We start from the raw sequence: 21,896 nt of genomic DNA on the forward strand, positions 1-21,896 counted from the left end.
CTGCCCTTATACCTCCCTCCTTCCCACTGTCCAGGGCTCCAAATACCCCTTCCAGGTGAAACAGCGATTTACTTGTACTTCTCACAATTTAGTATACTGTATTCGCTGCTCACGATACGCCTCCTCTACACTGGGGAGACCAAACGCAGATTGGGTGACCGCTTTGCGGAACACCTCCGTTCAGTCCGTAAGGGGGACCCTGAGCTTCCGGTCGCCTGTCACTTTAATTCTCCGCTCCACTCCCACTCTGACCTCACCATCCTCGGCCTCTTACATTGTTCCACTGATACGTAAGCTCGAGGAACAGCACCTCCTCTTTCGATTAGGTACTTTACAGCCTTCTGGACTCAACATAGAGTTCAACAATTTCAGACCATAACCTCGTTTCCTATCATATATATTTTTTTCCACAGCTTTTTTTTTGATTTGTGTTTTCTTTTCTTCTCCCCCACATGGCAGCTGTCTTTCACTCTGCCAGCGCAATTCACACTTCATCTCGAGCCATCCTTTGTTTCTTAACCTGTCCCATTACCATCTCCTTTTGCCTTGAATATCTCTTAATGTCTCTTAATCTCTCCTGCCTTCTATCCTATCACAGACCTTCCTTTTTTGTTCTTTCATCCCCCCCCTTTCCCAGCTCCTACACTTGCTTAAAAATCTGTTCCATTTCCTGCTTTTTTCCAGTTCTGACGACAGGTCATCAACCTGAAACGTTAGCTCTGTTTCTCTCTTCACAGATGCTGCCTGACCTGCTGAGTATCTCCAGCATTTTCTGTTTTTATTTCAGATTTCCAGCATCTGCAGTATTTTCTTTTTGTACACCTTCCACTTGTCTGTGCACTGGAGGACAGGACCTTGCTCATGGGCACATCCTTAAGATATACAGAGTAAATATGCTATAATAACAACAGAAAGTGCTAGAATTTTATTGTATTAGAGTAAATATGCTGCTGGCAGAGAGTTATTTTACAAAATATATGTTTTCCTCTTTTGCCCTTCCAAGGGACCAGATGTTAAAGAATGGGTTTGAAGCCTTTGGATGGGGGATGGGGGGTCTGAAATATGTTGGGAAATGATGCCGTTTGGCCTCCCAGCTGCTGGGAGCCAGAAGGGGCGCTCTCGGCACTTTCCCTGGAAGGACAGGGGGAGCGAGAGCGAGAGCGGATGATCTTGCTGACATTGCCACCTCGGGGCCGCACGGTTGCTGTGGGAGCCAGGCCCAGGCCGTGTGCTGCTGTTGTTTTCTGAAAGGTTTCATCGCCATCGGGTTTTGGGCGTTCGCTGTCGGGGCGCCCACACCATATATAGCGCGAGTGCTTGCAATCCCGGGCTGAGCACCTCGCCTCCAGCCGCCGGATTTCTCGGGTTAGTAACCAGGGAAAGCAGCTTGAACTCGGCCAGCGTCTTAAACTCTGGCCAATGCCTCCCTCTCTCGCACACCTCGTCCCCGTGTATATTTAATCAGCTTTGCTTCTCAGGAGACGGTCCCTGGCGGTCTCTACACCTTCGCCCGGCTCCTTGGAATCCTGCGACCGGGATTGTAACAATCTCAACTGTTACTGTTGCCACATTTTGATACAGTAACAATCCGAGTGCCCACGTGTCCACACACACACACACACACACACGTTGCTCCTCACTCGTTCTTTTTTTAAACCCTCCTCCCCCCACCTTCCTCTTCTGCAATCTGGGATACACGGGGCTGTGATTGCCCTCTCTTACTGGTGCCAGCCGTGGCTCAGTGGGCAGCACCCGCTCCTCCTGAGTCAGAAGGGTTGTGGCTTCGAGCCCCACTCCAGAGACTTGAGCACAAAAAAACCTAGGCTGTCGCTTCCGGCGCAATGCTGAGGGAGTGCTGCACTGTCTGAGGTGCCGTCTTTTGGATGAGACATTAAACCCCGAGGCCCCGTCTGCCCACTCGGGTGGACGTAAAAGATCCACGGCCACTATTTCGAAGAAGAACAGGACAGTTGTACCTGGTGTCCCGGCCAATATTTATCCCTCAATCACATTGCTGTTTGTGGGAGCTTGCTGTGTGCTAATTGGCTGCCGTGTTTCCTACATTACAACAGTGACTACACTTCAAAAAGTACTTCATTGGCTGTGAAGCGCTTTGGGATGTCTGGTGGTTGTGAAATGCAAGTCTTTTTTCTTTTTGTAGGTTGCGACACTTCAGGTGCATATCCAAGTACTTTTTAAATGTGATGAGGGTTTCTGCCTCTACCACCCTTTCAGGCAGTGAGTTCCAGACCCCCGCCACCCTCTGGGTGAAAAAGGTTCTCCTCAACTCCCCTCTAATCCTACTACCAATTACTTTAAATCTATGTTACCTGGTTATTGACCTCTTTGCTAAGGGAAATAGATCCTTCCTATCCACTCTATCTAGGCTCCTCATAATTTATACACCTCAATTAAGTCTCCCCTCAGCCTCCTCTGTTCCAAAGAAAACAAATCCCAGCCTATCCAATCTTTCATAGCTAAAATTCTCCAGTCCTGGCAACATCCTTGTAAATCTTCTTGCTCGTCCTTTTTAACCCCCTGTGCCAAGTTTCCTCCCCCACCTTCCTCTTCTGGAGACCGGGGTACACAAGATTCAGATTGCCCCCCCCCCTTACTTTGCCCAAGGGGCCAGTATCTGCAGGTGAGCTCTGATGATGAGACTACTTGATTGAGTCTGGTGTCCTCACCAACAGGTCCAAGCACCCACCTACATGAGCCCTTTGGCAGTCATTGTCTCACGATTAAGGAGCCGGAACCCTGGCTGATGTTCTGCCACCTCGCCCAAGGGAGCTGAGGCCAATTATTAATGCTCCGAGCACCTCCCCAGCTGAGCTTAAGTTAACTCTCTCGTCTTGTCTCGGCATATACAGTCTAGCTGTACTCCACCAACCTTTGTAAGGGATTGGCCCGGGACACCGGGTCCCCTGCTCTTCTTCGAAATAGTGGCCGTGGGATCTTTTACGTCCACCTGAGAAAGCAGACGGGGCCTCGGTTTAACGTCTCATCCGAAAGACGGCACCTCCGACAGTGCAGCACTCCCTCAGCACTGCACTGGGAGTGTCAGCCCAGATACTTGTGCTCAAGTCTCTGGAGTGGGAACCTTGGGATTAGTGTTACTGGGCACCCTGTAGATGGACCTCGTGTCCCCAGTAAAACACAGTGTGTCTTTTACTTGCCCGATATCTAGGTAAATGCAGTGAGCCCAGGGTTCTAACTGGGTATGCTTGCCACAAAATTCTGTTAATTGGACTACTGCACGTGCTGCCGCATAATCATATTTATTTCAGTAAACACTCTGTGTAACTTGGGCTATAAACCAACATATATGTCTGTTTAACAAGTGTCTGACTTCCTGACCCCTGAAAGCTTCTGCACTGCCTATAAGGCCCAAGTCAGGAGTGTGATGGAATACTTGCCACTCGCCTGGATTGGCGCAGCCATGTCAACATTCAAGAAGCTCGACACCATCCAGGACAAAGCACTTTGCTTGATCGGTGCCCCAGCACTGGATTTAACATCCACCCCCTCTGCCACTGGTGCACGGGGGTGGAAAGGCCTCCTTCTGTGCTGTATCATTCTATGATTAGCCAGCCTTTTGTTGTTGGATACTGATTGACTTGCTGGTCATACCCAGCATTTCTGTTTTATTTATCATTTCATGGTACAACAGCAACAACAACTTGTATTTATATAGCGCCTTTAACGTAGTAAAACATCCCAAGGCGCTGCACAGGAGTATTATAAGACAAAAAATTTGACACCGAGCTACATAAGGAAAAATTAGGGCAGGTGACCAAAAGCTTGGTCAAAGAGGTAGGTTTTAAGGAGCGTCTTAAAGGAGGAAAGAGAGAGGTAGCGAGGCAGAGGTACGGAAGCATAGTGGTTATGTTACTGGACTAGTAATCCAGAGGCCCGGACTAATGATCCAAGAGACGTGAGTTCAAATCCCACCACGGCAGCTGGGCAATTTAAATTCAGTTACTTGAATAAATCTGGAATTAAAAAGCTAGTATCAATACCGGATTGTTGTAAAAACCCATCGGGTTCACTAATGTCCTTTAGGGAAGGAAATCTGCTGCTCTTACCCAGTCTGGCCTATATGTGACTCCAGACCCAGAGCAATGTGATTGACTCTTAACTACCCTCTGAAATGGCCCAGCGAGGCACTCAGTTGTACCAAACCGCTACAAAGAAGTATCACGGACTGCAGCGGTTCAAGAAGGCAGCTCACCACGACCATCTCGAGGGCAGTTAGGGATGGGCAATAAATGCTGGCCTTGCCAGTGGCGCCCGCATCCTGTGAACGATTTTTAAAAAAAACCACATATTCGTATTTTTTGCATAACTGATCGTATTCTCAACAGCTTGCAGAAACGGCTAGCATTAACTGACTTTAACCATCAGTGCGCTGTGACCAGCAAGACCCGATCCCCCAAGTTATCCATCATTGGGAAAAATGCTTCATTTTTGTGTCACAAATCTTCTCGATTGTCCCTGATGTCCCCTCTGCACCCAGCTCATCGTATCATAGAATGGTTACAGCACACAAGGAGGCCATTCGGCCCGTCGAGCCCGTGTCGGCTCTCTGCAAGAGCACTTTGGCTAGTCCCACTCCCTCCGCCCTTTCCCCGGAGCCCTGCAAATCTCTTTTCCTTCAGCTACTTATCCAACTCCCCTTTGAAAGCCACTTTTATATCTGGAGCAATAGCAAAATACTGCGGATGCTGGAAATCTGAAACAGCAACAGAAAATGCTGGAAACACTCAGCAGGCCAGGCCGCATCTGTGGAGAGACAAACAGAGTTAACGTTTCAGGTCTGGGACCCTTCATCAGAACTGGAAAAAGTTAGGGATGTAACAGAATATAAGCAGGTGCAGAGGCAGGGGGAGGGGAGGAAGGAATTGAAGGAACATTCTGTGCTAAGGTAGGAGGCAGGAGAGGTAAAATGTTGCAAATGGGGATGGCAGAATCATACCGCCCGAAACATGGGGGCAGGGGATGGCAGAATCATACCGCCCGAAACATGGGGGCAGGGGATGGCAGAATCATACCGCCTGAAACATGGGGGCAGGGGATGGCAGAATCATCCAGCCTGAAACATGGGGGCAGGGGATGGCAGAATCATACCGCCCGAAACATGGGGGCAGGGGATGGCAGAATCATACCGCCCGAAACATGGGGGCAGGGGATGGCAGAATCATACCGCCTGAAACATGGGGGCAGGGGATGGCAAAATCATACCGCCTGAAACATGGGGGCAGGGGATGGCAGAATCATACCGCCCGAAACATGGGGGCAGGGGATGGCAGAATAATACCGCCCGAAACATGGGGGCAGGGGATGGCAGAATCATACCGCCCGAAACATGGGGGCAGGGGATGGCAGAATCATCCAGCCTGAAACATGGGGGCAGGGGATGGCAGAATCATACCGCCCGAAACATGGGGGCAGGGGATGGCAGAATCATACCGCCCGAAACATGGGGGCAGGGGATGGCAGAATCATACCGCCTGAAACATGGGGGCAGGGGATGGCAGAATCATACCGCCTGAAACATGGGGGCAGGGGATGGCAGAATCATACCGCCTGAAACATGGGGGCAGGGGATGGCAGAATCATACCGCCCGAAACATGGGGGCAGGGGATGGCAGAATCATACCGCCTGAAACATGGGGGCAGGGGATGGCAAAATCATATCGCCCGAAACATGGGGGCAGGGGATGGCAGAATCATACCGCCCGAAACATGGGGGCAGGGGATGGCAGAATCATACCGCCTGAAACATGGGGGCAGGGGATGGCAAAATCATACCGCCCGAAACATGGGGGCAGGGGATGGCAGAATCATACCGCCTGAAACATGGGGGCAGGGGATGGCAGAATCATCCAGCCCGAAACATGGGGGCAGGGGATGGCAGAATCATACCGCCCGAAACATGGGGGCAGGGGATGGCAGAATCATACCGCCTGAAACATGGGGGCAGGGGATGGCAGAATCATACTGCCTGAAACATGGGGGCAGGGGATGGCAAAATCATACCGCCTGAAACATGGGGGCAGGGGATGGCAAAATCATACCGCCCGAAACATGGGGGCAGGGGATGGCAGAATCATACCGCCCGAAACATGGGGGCAGGGGATGGCAAAATCATACCGCCTGAAACATGGGGGCAGGGGATGGCAAAATCATACCGCCTGAAACATGGGGGCAGGGGTTGGCAGAATCATACAGCCTGAAACATGGGGGCAGGGGTTGGCAGAATCATACAGCCTGAAACATGGGGGCAGGGGTTGGCAGAATCATACAGCCTGAAACATGGGGGCAGGGGATGGCAAAATCATACCGCCTGAAACATGGGGGCAGGGGTTGGCAGAATCATACAGCCTGAAACATGGGGGCAGGGGATGGCAGAATCATACCGCCCGAAACATGGGGGCAGGGGTTGGCAGAATCATACCGCCTGAAACATGGGGGCAGGGGATGGCAGAATCATACCGCCCGAAACATGGGGGCAGGGGATGGCAAAATCATACCGCCCGAAACATGGGGGCAGGGGATGGCAGAATCATACCGCCCGAAACATGGGGGCAGGGGATGGCAAAATCATACCGCCCGAAACATGGGGGCAGGGGATGGCAAAATCATACCGCCCGAAACATGGGGGCAGGGGATGGCAAAATCATACCGCCTGAAACATGGGGGCAGGGGATGGCAGAATCATACCGCCCGAAACATGGGGGCAGGGGATGGCAAAATCATACCGCCTGAAACATGTGGGCAGGGGATGGCAAAATCATACCGCCTGAAACATGGGGGCAGGGGATGGCAGAATCATACCGCCTGAAACATGGGGGCAGGGGTTATGGTCTGAAATTCACAGAATCACAGAAACCCCACAGTGCAGATAGAGGCCATTTCGGCCCATCGAGCCTGCACCGACACATATCCCACCCGATCCCCGTAACCCCTACACCAACACCAACACATATCCCACCCTATCCCCATAACCCCACGTATTTAATCCCCCTAACACTAAGGGTCAATTTATCATAGCCAATCATCCTAACCCGCACATCTTTGGAAATTGTCAAAATAATCAAAAGATGAGCGATTTACTTGTACTTCTTGCAATTTAATATACTGTTTTCGCTGCTCACGATGCGGTCTCCTCTACATTGGGGAGACCAAACGCAGATTGGGCGATCGCTTTGCGGAACACCTCCGTTCAGTCCATAAGTGGGACCCCGAGCTTCCGGTCACCTGTCACTTTAATTCTCGGCTCCACTCCCACTCTGACCTCTCTGTCCTCGGCCTCTTGCATTGTTCCAATGAAGCTCAACGTAAGCTCGAGGAACAGCACCTCATCTTTCGATTAGGCACTTTACAGCCTTCTGGACTCAACATTGAGTTCAACAATTTCAGACTATAACCCCTGCCCCCATGTTTCAGGCGGTATGATTCTGCCATCCCCATTTGCGACATTTTACCTCTCCTGCCTCCTACCCTAGCACAGAATGTTCCTTCAATTCCTTCCTCCCCTCCCACCGCCCTCCCTGTCTCTGCACCTGCTTAAAATCTGATACATCTCCAGCTTTTTGCAGTTCTGGTGAAGGGTCCCAGACCTGAAACGTTAACTCTGTTTCTTTATATCTGGAGGTTGCCTTTCCTGTTCCACAAAGAGCGCTGTGTAATGTCATATGGCTACAGTTAGTCCAGTGTGTCATATATTTGTGTTGAATGGAAACTAGTGGTGAGCTGGGAGTAAATACAGGGTTGCCTATTCAGGGGGCTCAGAGATAGTCATCCACCAATGCAGAGATTAGATTCGCGTCTCAAATTCAGGGAGTGATGTCTGTTATTGTGCATCATTTCTGTAAGTAAAGTCTGGAATAGTGGTTTATAATATTATCCAGTAGAAGCTTTCTAAATGGCCTGTCAACAATATATTACAATGCGTGTGACCGTGAATGCAATGCATCGCCTCACTTCTATTATGTTACATAGAGTTTTACAGCACAGGCCATTCGGCCCAACTGGTCCGTGCCGGTGTTTATGCTCCACACGAGCCTCCTCCCATCCTACTTCATCTCACCCTGTCTGCATTTCCTCCTATTCCTTTCTCCCTCATGTACTTATCTAGCTTTCCCTTAAATACACCTATGGCATTCGCCTCAACCACTGCCTGTGGTAACGAGTTCCACATTCTCGCCACTCCCTCTGGGTAAAGAAATTTCTCCTGAATTCCCGATTGGATTGATTCGTGACCATCTTCTGTTTGAGGCCCCTAGTTTTAGACTCCCCCGCAAGTGTAAACATCTCTACATCTCCTCTATCGAACCCCTTCATAATTTGAAAGGCCTCCATCGGGTCACGTGTGGGGAGGGTGCTGGCTCTTTGAAAGAGCTCTCCAATTAGTCCCACTCCCCCTGCTCTTTCCCCACAGCCCTGTGAATTTTTTCCTTTTCAAGTATATATCCAATTCCAAGTTGGAGTGAGTTATCAAGGACTCGCTCTTCATAGCCACCTATAGTGGCTAGAGCGACAACTATATCGTGACTTTTTTTTTTACAGGACTTCCATTCTAAACGTTTACATAGAAAGTTTCATTGTTAAATGGTGACATTAAAAACGTGATCAAAAATTGTGAAAATAAGATGTTGTACAGGATTTGCACACACAAGATTTTTTAATAATACAGATGTAGTGCCAGCCGTGGCTCAGTGGGTAGCACTGAGTCAGAAGGTTGTGGGTTCAAGTCCCACTCCAGGTACTTGAGCACAAAAATCTAGGCTGAGGCTCCCAGTGCAGTGCTGAGGGAGTGCTGCACTGTCGGAGGTGCTGTCTTTCGTTAAACCAAGGATACGTCTGCTCTCTCAGGTGGACGTAAAAGATCCCATGGCACTATTTTGAAGAAGAGCAGGGGAGTTATCCCCTCCTTGGTGTCCTGGCCAATATTTATCCCTCAATCAACATCACTATAACAGATTATCTGGCCATTATCACATTGCTGTTTGTGGGAGCTTGCTGTGCTCAAATTGGCTTCCACGGTTCCCACATTACAACAGCGATCACACTTCAAAAAGTAATTCACATTGGCTGTAAAGTCTTTCTTTTTATAGATATAATAAAATAATGGATTCCTGGGAACAACCGGTTAAGCAGATTGTTTTCCTATCCCTTACAAAAAGGAAATTGCAAAAAAACGAAAGTGTTAACTTTTCCATTTTTGCCAGTTTCTGTCAGTATGATAGTTTTGCTTAAAAGGGAGTGGTGCTGCTATCAAGAGCTTGGATGTGTGCGAGGTGTCTGATCAGCTTCTCTCGCTTGCTCTATTTTCCAGCTCTCCCACAGTGTTCAACAATGAAGTCGGACATCCAGCGGCTGCTGGTGCAGTTCAAGGATGAGGGCGGGGAAATCCTGGGCTCGACTTTCGATGTCCCAGTTGACATCACACCTGACAAATTGCAACTCGTGTGCAATGCTCTGTTGCCTAAGGTAAAAGCATTTTAAAATACTTTTATACAGTTATATTTTAGGGACTGTGACACTTAATGTGACCCTTGTGCGACCCCACTCCCCTCGCCCCACCATTGGCGGCCATGCCTTCGGCCGTCTAGCCCCTAAAGGCTGGAATTCATTCCCTCCCAAAACCTAATACAGAAAACTCTCGTTTAAACGGCACCTCAATATCTGGAATTCTCTCTTAACCCGCAAAATTCTCACTCCGAAAACAACACCTCAGTAACTGGCAATGTTGCCGAGTCCGAGTCCCCCGTGGTGGCTGAGTTAGTCAGTGGGGGTAGTTCTCCAAACTTCCACTACTCAGCTTCTTGGCGCTGTCGGAAGTCCGAACACCTCAATAACAGGAGCCTGACTCTCCCGCGTTGCCGGTAGTCTCTTTAACACAACATTCTGTAGGTGAGTACCCAATTATACTGAACATTTCTTGTTTTTTAAATTTTTGTTTGTTAAAAATAGCCTCGGTAGATAACCCACTCCGTCATCCGGAATTTTTAATCAACCGGCACCATCCCGGTCTCGTCGGTGCCGGATACCAAAGAGTTTCCTGTACAAAATACTGCGGATGCTGGAAATCTGAAATAAAAGCAGAAAATGCTGGAAATACTCAGCAGGTCAGGCAGCATCTTTGGAGAGAGAAAAACAGATTTAACGGTTCAGGTCAATGACCTTTCCTCAGAACTGGAAAAGGTTAGAGATGTTGTGGTGGTTGGAGGCCAATTATCACAGCCCCAGGACATTGCTGCAGGAGTTCCTCAGGGCAGTGTCCTAGGCCCAACCATCTTCAGCTGCTTCATCAATGATCTTTCCTCCATCATAAGATCAGAGGTGGGGATGTTCGCTGATGATTGCACAGTGTTCAGTGCCATTCACAACTCCTCAGATAATGAAGCAGTCCATGCCCGCATGCAGCAAAACCCAGACAACATTCAGGCACCCAGACAACATTCAGGCTTGGGCTGATAAGTGGCAGGTAACATTCGCGCCACACAAGTGCCAGGCAATGACTATCTCCATCAAGCGAGCGTCTAACCACCGCCCCATGACATTCAATGGCATTACTATTGCTGAATCCCCCACCATCAACATCCTGGGGATCACCATTGACCAGAAACTTAACTGGACCAGCCACATAAATACTGTGACAACAAGAGCAGGTCAGAGGCTAGGTATTCTGTAGCGAGTGTCTCATCTCCTGACTCCCCAAAGCCTTTCCACCATCGACAAGGTACAAGTCAGGAGTGTGATGGAATACTCTCCACTTGCCTGGATGAGTGCAGCTCCAACAACACTCAAGAAGCTCGACACCATCCAGGACAAAGCAGCCCATTTGATTGGCACCCCATCCACCACCTTAAACATTCACTCCCTCCACCACCGGTGCACCGTGGCTGCAGTGTGTACCAGCTTCTCCGGCAACACCTCCCAAATCCGTGACCTCTTCCACCTAGAAGGACAAGGGCAGCAGGCGCATGGGAACACCACCACCTCCAAGTTCCCCTCCAAGTCACACACCACCCTGACTTGGAAGTATATCGCCGTTCCTTCGTCATCGCTGGGTCAAAATCCTGGGACTCCCTCCCTAACAGCACTGTGGGAGTACCTTCACCACACAGACTGCAGCGGTTCAAGAAGACGGCTCACCACCACCTTCTCAAGGGCAATAAGGGATGGGCAATAAATGCTGACCTTACCAGAGACGCCCACATCCCAGGAAGGAATTTTAAAATTGTAACTGGTTTTAAGAAAGTACAGGGGCAGTGGGAGGGAAGGAAAGAACAAAAGGAAAGGCCTGTGACAGGGTGCAAGGCAGGAGTGATTAAGATGACAAAAGGGATGATGGTGCAAGGCAAAAGGAGATGGTAATGGGACAAGTAAATAAACAAAAGATGGGTGTAGAGGAGGTGTAAATGGGAATGGCAGCATCATCAGCAACAGCTGCCATTCGAAAAACTGCGGACAGAGGCTCCGTGTCTCTCCCTCTCCTTTTACGACTCTCCATTGAAACTTTCTGACCAAGCTTTTAGTCACCCATCCTAATATCTCCTTCTTTGTCTCGGGTTCACTTTTTGTCTGGTTGCGCTTCTGTGAAACACCGTGGGACAGTTTACTACGTTATAGGTGCTATATAAATGCAAGCTGTTGTTAATGGAATAGTTGATTTTGTTTTTTTACTGATCATAAAATTGTGCCAGACGGGCTTGCTGGACCAGAGCGTCTTTACCTCTCTGCCATTGGTCGTATGTTTGTAACAAAATCCGAGGAATTGAGCGGGGGAGGAAAAAAAGAGCAGCATAAATGGGGCAACTTTCTTTTGGTCTCATATTTTCAGGATGATCCATTGCCTTTGGCTTTCTACGTGAACGAGACGGAGATTGTCACCTCGCTGGAGAAGACGCTGCAGGAGCAACAGCTGGAGACGGAAAAAGTTATCGACATTATTTATCAACCGCAGGCAGTGTTTCGGGTTCGGGCTGTGACTCGTTGCACCAGCTCACTAGAGGGACACACTGAGGCTGTCATTTCTGTGGCCTTCAGTCCCACTGGAAGGCAAGTCTCTTGAAGAGCATATTCCTAAAAAAACATATTCAGATCTCTTCCTTTTATGATGCTTTGTTTAAAGGGAAAGAAAAAAGTACTTGTAGTGAGAGGTTTGCCCTATGAGGAGCGATTGAGTAGATTGGGCCTATATTCTCTGGCGTTTAGAAGAATGAGAGGTGATCTTATAAGATTCTGAGGAGGTTTGGCAGGGTAGATGCTGAGAGGTTCCCCTCCCAAGTCACACACCATCCTGACTTAGAAGTATATCGGCCGTTCCTTCATCGTCGCTGGGTCAAAATCCTGGAACTCCCTCCCTAGCAGCACTGTGGGAGCACCTTCACCACACGGACTGCAGTGATTCAAGGAGAAGGCGGCTCACCACCACCGTCTCAAGGGCAACTAGGGATCGGCAATAAATGCTGGCCTTGCCAGAGACACCCACATCTCATGAACGAATTAAAAAAAAAAAGGTTGTTTCCCCTGGCTGGAGAGTCTAGAACCAGGGGTCACAGTCTCAGGATAAGGGGTCGGCCATTTAAGACTGAGATGAGGAGGAATTTCTTCACTGAGGGTTGTGAATTTTTGGAATTCTCTACCCCCAGAGGGCTGTGGAGGCTCAGTCATTGAGTATATTCAAGGCTGAGATCGATAGATTTTTGGACTCATGGGGAATTAAAGGATATGGGGATCGAGCAGGAAAGTGGAGTTGATGTCGAGGATCAGCCATGATCTTATTGAATGGTGCAGCAGGCCCGAGGGGCCGAATGGCCGACTCCTGCTCCTAATTCTTATGTTCTTAATATGTAAAGCTTTCTCACATTATCAGAATGCCTGAGTGCTGCGTGCAAGAAATTATTTTCTCTGTAGGGAGTGCAGGGCCTTTTCTTGCAGCAACAACGCCTCACTAACAGCGGTCAGTTTATTTTTGATCGAGGCAGAAATCATTGACCAGGACACTGGGAGAAATCTCTGCTCTTCTTTGAATCTGCAACCCCCTCCCAGCCTTGCATCTCCTCCCACACCCTTCATAGGACCATAGGCACAGGACAACATAAGAATTAGGAGCAGGAGTGGGCCATACGGCCCCTCGAGCCTGCTCCGCCATTCAGTAAGATCATGGCTGATCCTCGACATCAAGTCCACTTTCCTGCCCTACCCCATATCCTTTGCTTCCCTTAGTGCCCGAGAATCTATCGATCTTAGTCTTGAATATACTCAACGACTGAGCCCTCTGGGGTAGAGAATCCCAAATGAAGTAGGCTGTTCAGCACATCGAACCATTCAATGAGATCATGGCTGATCTATATCTTAACTCCATCTACCCCCCTTCAGTCTTCTGACTCTGGCCTTGTGGTGATCTCTCCACCGTGCCCCCACCCCATTGGTGTCAGAGCCTTCCCCCACTTTCTCTGAAACACCCTGTCTTAATCCCTCCACCTTTCTTCTCTCTCCTCCTTGGAAAAAAACCCGCCAACCCATCTTTTGCACAGCGTTTGGCCACCTCCTCTTCTCTTCATTGGCTTAGCGTTTGTTCCTTATTTATTTCTGCTCTGCCCTCTCCCGAAAGCTCCTTAGGATGTTTTCTGCGTCGAAGGTGGTAAATGCAAGTTGTTGTTGTGCCACGGCAGCTTCCAACATCCATCTGAAGATGAGATTCAACCTCCTCTGAAAAGTGGCACCTCCAACAGTGCAGCATTCCTGCTGTATTGGACTGTGTCGTCGGCCTAGATTGCGCACTCAATCCACACCCTTCTGATCTTGGAAAGAGAGTGTTACTGAATCACCGCAGGGAGTTTGATCACAGATTCCATCCCCCTCCCTGTCCTGGTCAATATTGATCCCTCAACCAACATAACAAAAAAAACAGATGATCTGGTCATTATCACATTGCTGTTTGTGGGATCTTGCTGTGTGCAAATTGGCTGCCGCATTTCCCACATTACAACAGTGACTCCACTTCAAAAAGTACTTAATTGGCTGTAAAGCGCTTTGAGACGTCTGGTGGTCGTGAAGGCGCTATAGAAATGCAAGTCTTTCTTTCCCTGGCCACTGTCTCAGGCGGAACCAGACTGTTCACAACCTCAGCCTCCTATTTGACCCGGAGCGGAGCTTCCGACCCCAGCTCCTCTCCGTCACCAAGACCACCTACTTCCTCCTCCGTAATCTCGCCTGCCTCAGCCCAACTGCTGCCGAAACCCACATCCGTGCCTTTGTTGTCTCCAGACTCGACTATTCCCACACTCTCCTGGCCGGCTTCCCACCTTCCACCCTACATAAACTTGAGCTCATCGAACTCTGCTTCCCGTTCACACATCACCACTGTGCTCGCTGACCTACGTTGACTCCCGGTCCACTAACGCTTCAATTTTATCATTCTCACCCTCTTGTTCACATCCCTCCGCGGCCTTGCCCCTCCCTATCTCTGTAACCTCCTCCAGTCCTTCAACCCTCCGAGACCTCTGCGTTCCTCCAAATCTGGCCTCTTGCGCATTCCCCGACTTCATTGGTGGCTGTGCCTTCGGCCGTCTCGATCCTAAGCTCTGGAATCCCCTCCCTAACCCTCTCCGCGCCTCTACACCTCTCTCTCCTTTTAAGACGCTCCTTAAAACCTACCTCATGGATCTTGCTTTTGGTCATCTGCCCTAATATCTCCTTATGTGGCTCGGTGTCATATTTTCTTTGTTAACTGACGTGAATCAGTCACTCATGAAAGACTTATGAAATAATACTGAGCGGCCTGTCCAGGGAGAGTATAAATACTCGGGCATGGGCCCAGCTTGCGCAGGACATTCTTAACAGGAACGAGTGAAGGACACAACTAGACCTCCATGTTGTAAAACAGTTGATTAAAGCTTTGTTTAACGCTTAGACCAAATGCCTAGTAGTTTTCTTACGTCACCCTTATTCTGAGACTATGCCCCCTAGTTCTAGATTCTCCAGCCAAGGGAACCAACCTCTCAGCATCTACCCTGTCAATCCCCTTCAGAATCTTGTATGTTTCAATGAGATCACCGCTCATTTTTGGATAAGTGGAAACAGTAGTTAGATTGGTTTTGGCAAACTTTGGGTTTTCAAAAGTCTTTAACTGCGTTAAGGGTGAGAGATCACACTTTTTGTTGTAAAGTGCACCAACTATGTGGTACCGGTAATGGTTTGTATAGCTTATTGTACACACTGTTTTTGTTGCTGCTAATGGTCGGTTTAGCTTATTGAGCACTGCTCTGTTACGCTATTGGTTTGTTGTGCGCAGTATTGACCCGATGTCTCTGATGTTCAAGGTATCTCGCAAGTGGATCAGGGGACACCACCGTACGGTTCTGGGATCTGTCGACAGAAACTCCGCACTTCACAGCTAAAGGCAGGTTCACTTTGAGCATTTGAATATTAGTTTTCCTACACAAAACACAATCTCCCCCCACCCTCACGGCAGCACCTTTCCATTTTGGTTTGCGATCCTGAGGCACTCGGCCCCTCCCGGGAATACTGAGCGGGAAGGTTACTGGCCTTCTCCTGGGCCTTTGTTCCCGAATGTGCTACTTTTAAATAATACCAGGAAAGTGAGACCAGAGGTCATCAATTTCATTGGTTAGTTTATACCCGGCAGCTTGGCTCAGTCGGTAGCACTCTCTCCTCTGAATCACCAAGTTGGGGGTTCACGTCAGAAACACGTCTATTGGCTTCTTGATCTCATTTATTTATGTAGTTCGATTTAATGGCCTTCCTTGGTAAATGAGTCCACAAGTGTATTACTGTCTCGCTGCTAACTTCATATGTTTTAACTTGTGTATTCTGATCTGTCTTTTTGAACCTTCCAAAAAAGCACAAGCGTGCGCGCACGTACACACACACTTGTGGGGGAAAAGCAAAACCAGGGGCCATCAATATAAGATTGTCACCAAGAAATCCAATGGGGAATTCAGGAGAAACTTCTTCACCCAGAGAGTGGTGAGAATGTGGAACTCGCTACCACAGGGAGTGGTTGAGGTGAATAGTGCAGACACAATTAAGGGGAAGTGAGATAAGCTCATGAGGGGGAAGGGAATAGAGGGTTACGCTGATAGAGTTAGATGAGGAAAGACGGGAGGCGGCTCGAGTGGAGCATAAACGCCGACATGGACGGGTTGGGCTGACTGGCCTGTTCCTGTGCCGTAGATCCTATGTAACACAAGCCCAACTTCCTAAACCATTCCTCATAAATAAAATCCCTGATACTTGGCATCAGGATGGTGGGGTGAGATAGAAAAATATCAGGCCGATGCAGCAGGTGGCGCTCTTTCTCCACTTGGGGCTGAAGTACATTGTTGACCGAGAAGAGGGAGCTTTACTCTGCATCAAACCGTCCTGTACCCTATCTGGGAGTGCTTGATGCAGAGAAAACACAGAGCGTTCCATCTCCCAGCACTGACTTCATCGTGATGAGTGGATTATTCACCAAAAAAAAAAGGAAAAGTAAAGTTCTTTTGATGCAGCTGGCCATTTCGGGATGGTTTGTGGCATTTAGTCTTGGCTCAGTGGGTCGCACTCCACCTCTGTGTCAGAAGTTGTGCTTTCAGGTCCCACTCCAGAGACTTGAGCGCATACTGCAGGCTGACAAATTTTGCTTGATAACGCTCCTGCGCGCAGCGCCTTGGCGTTTTACTACGTTAAAAAATGCGCTATATCAATACAAGTTGTTGTTGTTGACACTCCCAGTGCCGTACTGAGGGAGTGCTGGCCTCTCAGAGGTGCCGTCTTTTGGATGAGACGTTAAACCGAAGCCTTGTCTGCCCTCTCGGGTGGACGGAAAAGATCCCACGGCCACTATTTCGAAGAAGAGTTCCAACATTTATCCCTCGCCCGACACCTTAAAAAAAAAAGCAGGTGATCTGATCATTATCTCATTGCTGTCTGTGGGAGCTTGCTGTGCGCAAATTGGCTGCCGCATTTGCTACGTTACAACAGTGACTCCACTTCAAAAAAGATTGCTTCGTTGGCTGTGAAACGCTGTGGGACGTTCTGAGGTGGAAGGCGCTGTAGTAATGCAAATTCATTCTTGCTACACAGCACTGAAACTTCTCTGCATTCGCCATGAAAAGACATAAAAGCATTGGATTGGGCTCCCGCCCCCCCCCCCCCTCTTTTTTGAACATTGCCATCCGAAGACATAATTTGTGTGTATCAGATTCCGTTGCTTTATAATGGAGGCGTCAACCCATTTAAAATAGTGGAATCCCGTCCACGCTGCTGTTTGAAGAGCCTAATTTCAAGGCAGTAGTGGTCCCACACTCTGCAATTACAAGTTCAGCTTCCCCTCAGCGCTCGCCGACGCCCTCCATTTCTGTACCTTCCCTTTGATTATCCGTCTCGCTTTAATTCAGCACAATTTTTATGGCAGCAAAATGAAATGAGATTGAGTCCTTGCAACTATTAACTAACCAAAAACAAATCGCCGTGATTGAAATAATGTCCCATTTGAGTAATGTGTTTCATTAATAATTCAAGAGTCGGAAGTATTGTCTTGAGCTAATGTGCTTGCAGTGAGTTTAATTTCTTTCCTCAGGTCACAAGCACTGGGTATTGAGCATAGCCTGGTCTCCCGACGGGAAAAAGCTGGCGTCTGGGTGCAAGAACAGTCAGGTACTTCAGCTTTAAAAACTCTTCTTCAAGGTTCATGGGATCAGGAGGAGGCCATTCAGCCCCTCGAGCCTGCTCCGCCATTCAATGAGATCATGGCTGATCTGCGACCTAACTCCATATACCCGACTTTGGCCCATATCCCTTAATACCTTTGGTTAACAGAAAGCTATCAATCTCAGATTTAAAATTAACAATTGATCTAGCATCAATTGCCGTTTGCAGAAGAGAGTTCCAAACTTCTACCACCCTTTGTGTGTCGAAGTGTTTCCTAACTTCACTCCTGAAAGGTCTGGCTCTAATTTTTAGACTATGCCCCCAGTCCTAGAATCCCCAACCAGCGGAAATAGTTTCTCTCTATCTACCCTATCCGTTCCCCTTAATATCTTGAAAACATCGATCAGATCACCCCTTAATCTTCTAAATTCCAGGGACTACAACCCCTAATTTGTGTAATCTCTCCTCATAATTTAACCCTTGAAGTAAGGGTATCATTCTGCTAAACCCACACTGCACTCCCTCCAAGGCCAATCTATCCTTCCTAAGGTGCGGTCCTCAGAACTGCTCACAGTGCTCCAGGTGTGGTCTAACCAGGGTTTTGTATAGCTGCAGCATAACTTCTACTCCATTGTATTCTAGCCCTCTAGATATAAAAGCCAGCATTCCATTAGTCTTTTTGATTCGTCTATATTTGTCAAACTGTCAACAGGTGTTAATTTTTTTCCTGGTCATTAATTACCGTTTTACATTCAAACCTCTTTTCCCCCCCCCCCCCCCCCCCCCCCACCTGCCCTGCCACTTGTCCATACAAAGGGGGAGAAGATGCCATAAAATATGAGGGGGAGAATTGTTTTTTTAAATTGCGCATTTTAACATATTGCCACTACATTTTACGTTTCTCTTGAACACCTGCTTGTCTCAGTAAAACAGCTGGATGTTGAACGATTTGACTTGTCAAATGTGGCCTGAATACGCTAATTGGAGTCGGGGGGGCGGGGTATGTATGGCAGGTCATTTTTGAAGTATCCGCCAGTGTGTGCTTTTTTTTTAAGTCGTACGTATCTCTGGGTAAAGTTGTACGTTCGTTGCCTGTGTAATTTCAGATATTCCTGTGGGACCCCAGCACAGGCAAGCAAATCGGAAAGGTTCTGACAGGACACTCTAAGTGGATTACATATCTCTGCTGGGAACCACTACACATGTGAGTTGAATAATTCATAGAGGCCTGAGGCCAGCGACAAAATGTAGTCGTCCCGCCAGCAGTGCTTTTAATTCTAGTAGCCGACAGCCACTGGTTCCAGTGTTTTATGTGCAGACAGAACTTGGTACGCTCAGTGACTTGCGTGACCAAAGTGTTCTTTTTACATAGAATTACAGTACCCAGAATTTACAGCACACAAACAGGCCATTCGGCCCAACTGGTCTGTGTCGGTGTTTATGCTCCACACGAGCCTCCTCCCACCCTACTTCAGCTCACCCCATCAACATATCCTTCTATTCCTTTCTCCCTCATGTGTTTATCTAGCTTCCCCTTAAATGCATCTATACTATTCACCTCAACCACTCCCTGTGGGTAACGAGCTCCACATTCTCACCACTCTCTGGGTAAAGTAGTTTCTCCCGAATTCCTCATTGGATTTATTAGTGACTATCTTATATTTCAGGTCCCTAGTTTTGGTCTCTTCCCCGCCCTCCCACCCAACAACATCTCTCTGTCTACCCTATCAAACCCCTTCATAATGTTAAAGACCTCTGTCAGGGTCACCCCTCAGCCTTCTCTTTGCCTGTTCAATCTTTCAGGGACTGTTTCTAGAACGTGACAACAGTGACTACACTTCAAAAGGACTTCATTGGCTGTAAGGGGCGGTTAGATAAGCACATGAGGGAGAAGGGAAGAGAGGGCTATGCTGACAGTTAGATGAGGAAGGATGGGAGGAGGCTCGTGTGGAGCATGGACTGGCTGGGCCGAATGGCCTGTTACTGTGCCGGATATCCGATGTATGTAAAGTGCTTTGGGACACCCTGAGGTGGTGAAAGGCGCTATATAAATGCAAGTCTTTCTTTCTTGTGCCTAGTTTACCGAGTCTTGACTGCATCATTTTAGTTAACAGCCGAGGTCCTCCTCTGTTTATTCGGTGACGGGTTACTTTGTTTTATTTGGGAAGTTGTGACTTGGGACACTGACTCCCACCTTCTATCTCAAGCCACTCGTCAGAATAACAACGCTTTTGCCTCAATGACCATGTTGCCCATCAGAGAGTCCATCAACACCAAAAGCTGCTTTTTACCAAAGTTACAATTACAAAATAAATAGAAAAAATCCCCTCTCTTTTCGATATATTTGTGAATCTTGGCCTTGCCGTCTGACTGAGCTTTAGGGACCTTGGGTTCCGAGTTCAGATTCCATGACGCCCAACAAATAGAATGCTTTTTGAAATAGTGCTTGGTGTCTTTTTTATTGAAGTCTTGCGTTCCAGCCACAGCTTGCATTTATATAGCGCCTTTAATTTAGCAAAACATCCCAAGGCGCTTCACAGGAGCGTAATCCATCAACGAGCCACGTAAGGAGATATTAGGCTTGGTCAAAGAGGTAGGTTTTAAGGCACGTCTTAAAGGAGGAGAGAGTGAGGCGGAGAGGTTTAGGGAGGGAATTCCAGAGCTTAGGGCCCGGGCAGCTGAAGGCACGGCCGCCAATGGAGGGGCGATGAAAATCGGGGATGGGCAGGAGGGCAGATATCTCGGAGGGTTGTGGGGCTGGAGCAGGTTACAGAGATAGGGAGGGGGCGAGGCCAGGGAGGGATTTGAAACCAAGGATGAAATATTTTAAGTGATGAACTACTGATATAAACAATGGGTGGTTTTGTAGGCTCTGTAAAGGAGTGGAGCCCAGGGCATCAGAGCGAGCAGGACGAGCAACATGACTAACAAAATAAATTGAAGGTGCATATTGAGGATTTTAACTTTAGTGAGGGATTCATTAGTTGATTGAATGAAAGGTTTTCATAGTATCTTAGAATCATAGAAAGTTGCAGCACGGAAGGAGGCCATTTCGGCCCATCGTGTCCGCGCCGGCCAACAAAGAGCTATCCAGCCTAATCCCACTTCCCAGCTCTTGGTCCGTAGCCCTGCAGGTTGGAGCATCCCAAGTGCACACCCAAGTACTTTTTAAATGTGGTTAGGGTTCCTGCCTCTACCACCCTTTCAGGCAGTGAGTTCCAGACCCCCACAACCCTCTGGGTGAAGAAATTTCCCCTCAAACCCCCTCTAAACCTTCCACCAATTACTTTAAATCAGTGTCTCCTGGTTTTTGACCCCTCTGCTAAGGGAAATAGGTCCTTTCAATCCACTTTATCAAGGCCCCTCATAATTTTATACACCTCAGTAAGGTCTCCCCTCAGCCTCCTCTGTTCCAAGGAAAACAGACCCAGCCTATCCAGTCTTTCCTCATAGCTAAGATTCTCTACCCCCGGCAACTTCCTTGTAAATCTCCCCTGTACTCTCTCTAGTGCAATCACATCTTTCCTGTAATGTGGTGACCAGAACTGCACGCAGTAATCTAGCTGAGGCCTAACTAGTGTTTTATACAGTTGAAGCGTAACCCCCTGCCCTTGTATTCTGTGCCACGGCTAATAAAGGCAAGCATTCCGTATGCCTTCTTAACCATCTTATCTACTCTGGATGGTGGGCGGCATTGAGCGTTACGTTGGTGAAACAATGTGCTGTTAACGTGGTCGGGCGCCATTACGTGTCAGATGTTTTCTACGTGGTGGGCTGGTCTCCAAGAACGTGCTGTCACAGAGTGAGCTGTGGAGCGAAGGGGTTGCAGCGAAACATCAGAAAGAAAGAAAGAATGAACTTGCGTTTTATGTTGCGCCTTGACGCGTTCTCAGTGCTTTACAACCAATGAATTACTTTTGCCGTCTAGTCCCTGTTGTAATGTAGGGAAATACAGAAGAGAAAAGCCAATGCATGGTAATAATAGAATATATGGCGTTGAGCGGTGCGATAAGATTGCTCTGAATGCAATAAATTTGTGTCTTCTGACAACATGCAAGCTCAGCAAGATCCCGTCAACAGCAATGCGATAAATGACCAGATAGTCTGTTTAGGTGGTGTTGGTTGAGGGATAAAAGTCGAGGACACTGGGAGAACTCATTTGCTCTGATTAGAATAGTGCCATGGGATCTGTTACATCTATGTCGACATGCAGAGCGGACCTCGGT

General features: G+C 48.3%; 1 protein-coding gene across 2 annotated transcripts in view; it reads left to right on the forward strand.

The window, feature by feature from the left end:
- The first annotated feature begins 1,149 nt into the window (after positions 1-1,149).
- Positions 1,150-21,896, forward strand: part of nle1 (notchless homolog 1 (Drosophila)) — a 37,113-nt gene continuing 16,366 nt past the window's right edge. For both annotated transcript variants that reach the window (XM_085964763.1, XM_085964764.1), the window contains exons 1-6: positions 1,150-1,365; positions 9,341-9,495; positions 11,852-12,069; positions 15,339-15,418; positions 17,600-17,676; positions 18,777-18,874. In XM_085964763.1, coding sequence (XP_085820889.1) covers positions 9,361-9,495; positions 11,852-12,069; positions 15,339-15,418; positions 17,600-17,676; positions 18,777-18,874 — 608 coding nt within the window. In that variant the 5' untranslated portion in view covers positions 1,150-1,365; positions 9,341-9,360. The remainder of the gene's footprint in view (positions 1,366-9,340; positions 9,496-11,851; positions 12,070-15,338; positions 15,419-17,599; positions 17,677-18,776; positions 18,875-21,896) is intronic.

This window comes from Somniosus microcephalus, chromosome 22, assembly GCF_052327205.1.
Source record: "Somniosus microcephalus isolate GS21.2 chromosome 22, FLI_Smic_1.0, whole genome shotgun sequence".
Classification (NCBI taxonomy): domain Eukaryota; kingdom Metazoa; phylum Chordata; class Chondrichthyes; order Squaliformes; family Somniosidae; genus Somniosus; species Somniosus microcephalus.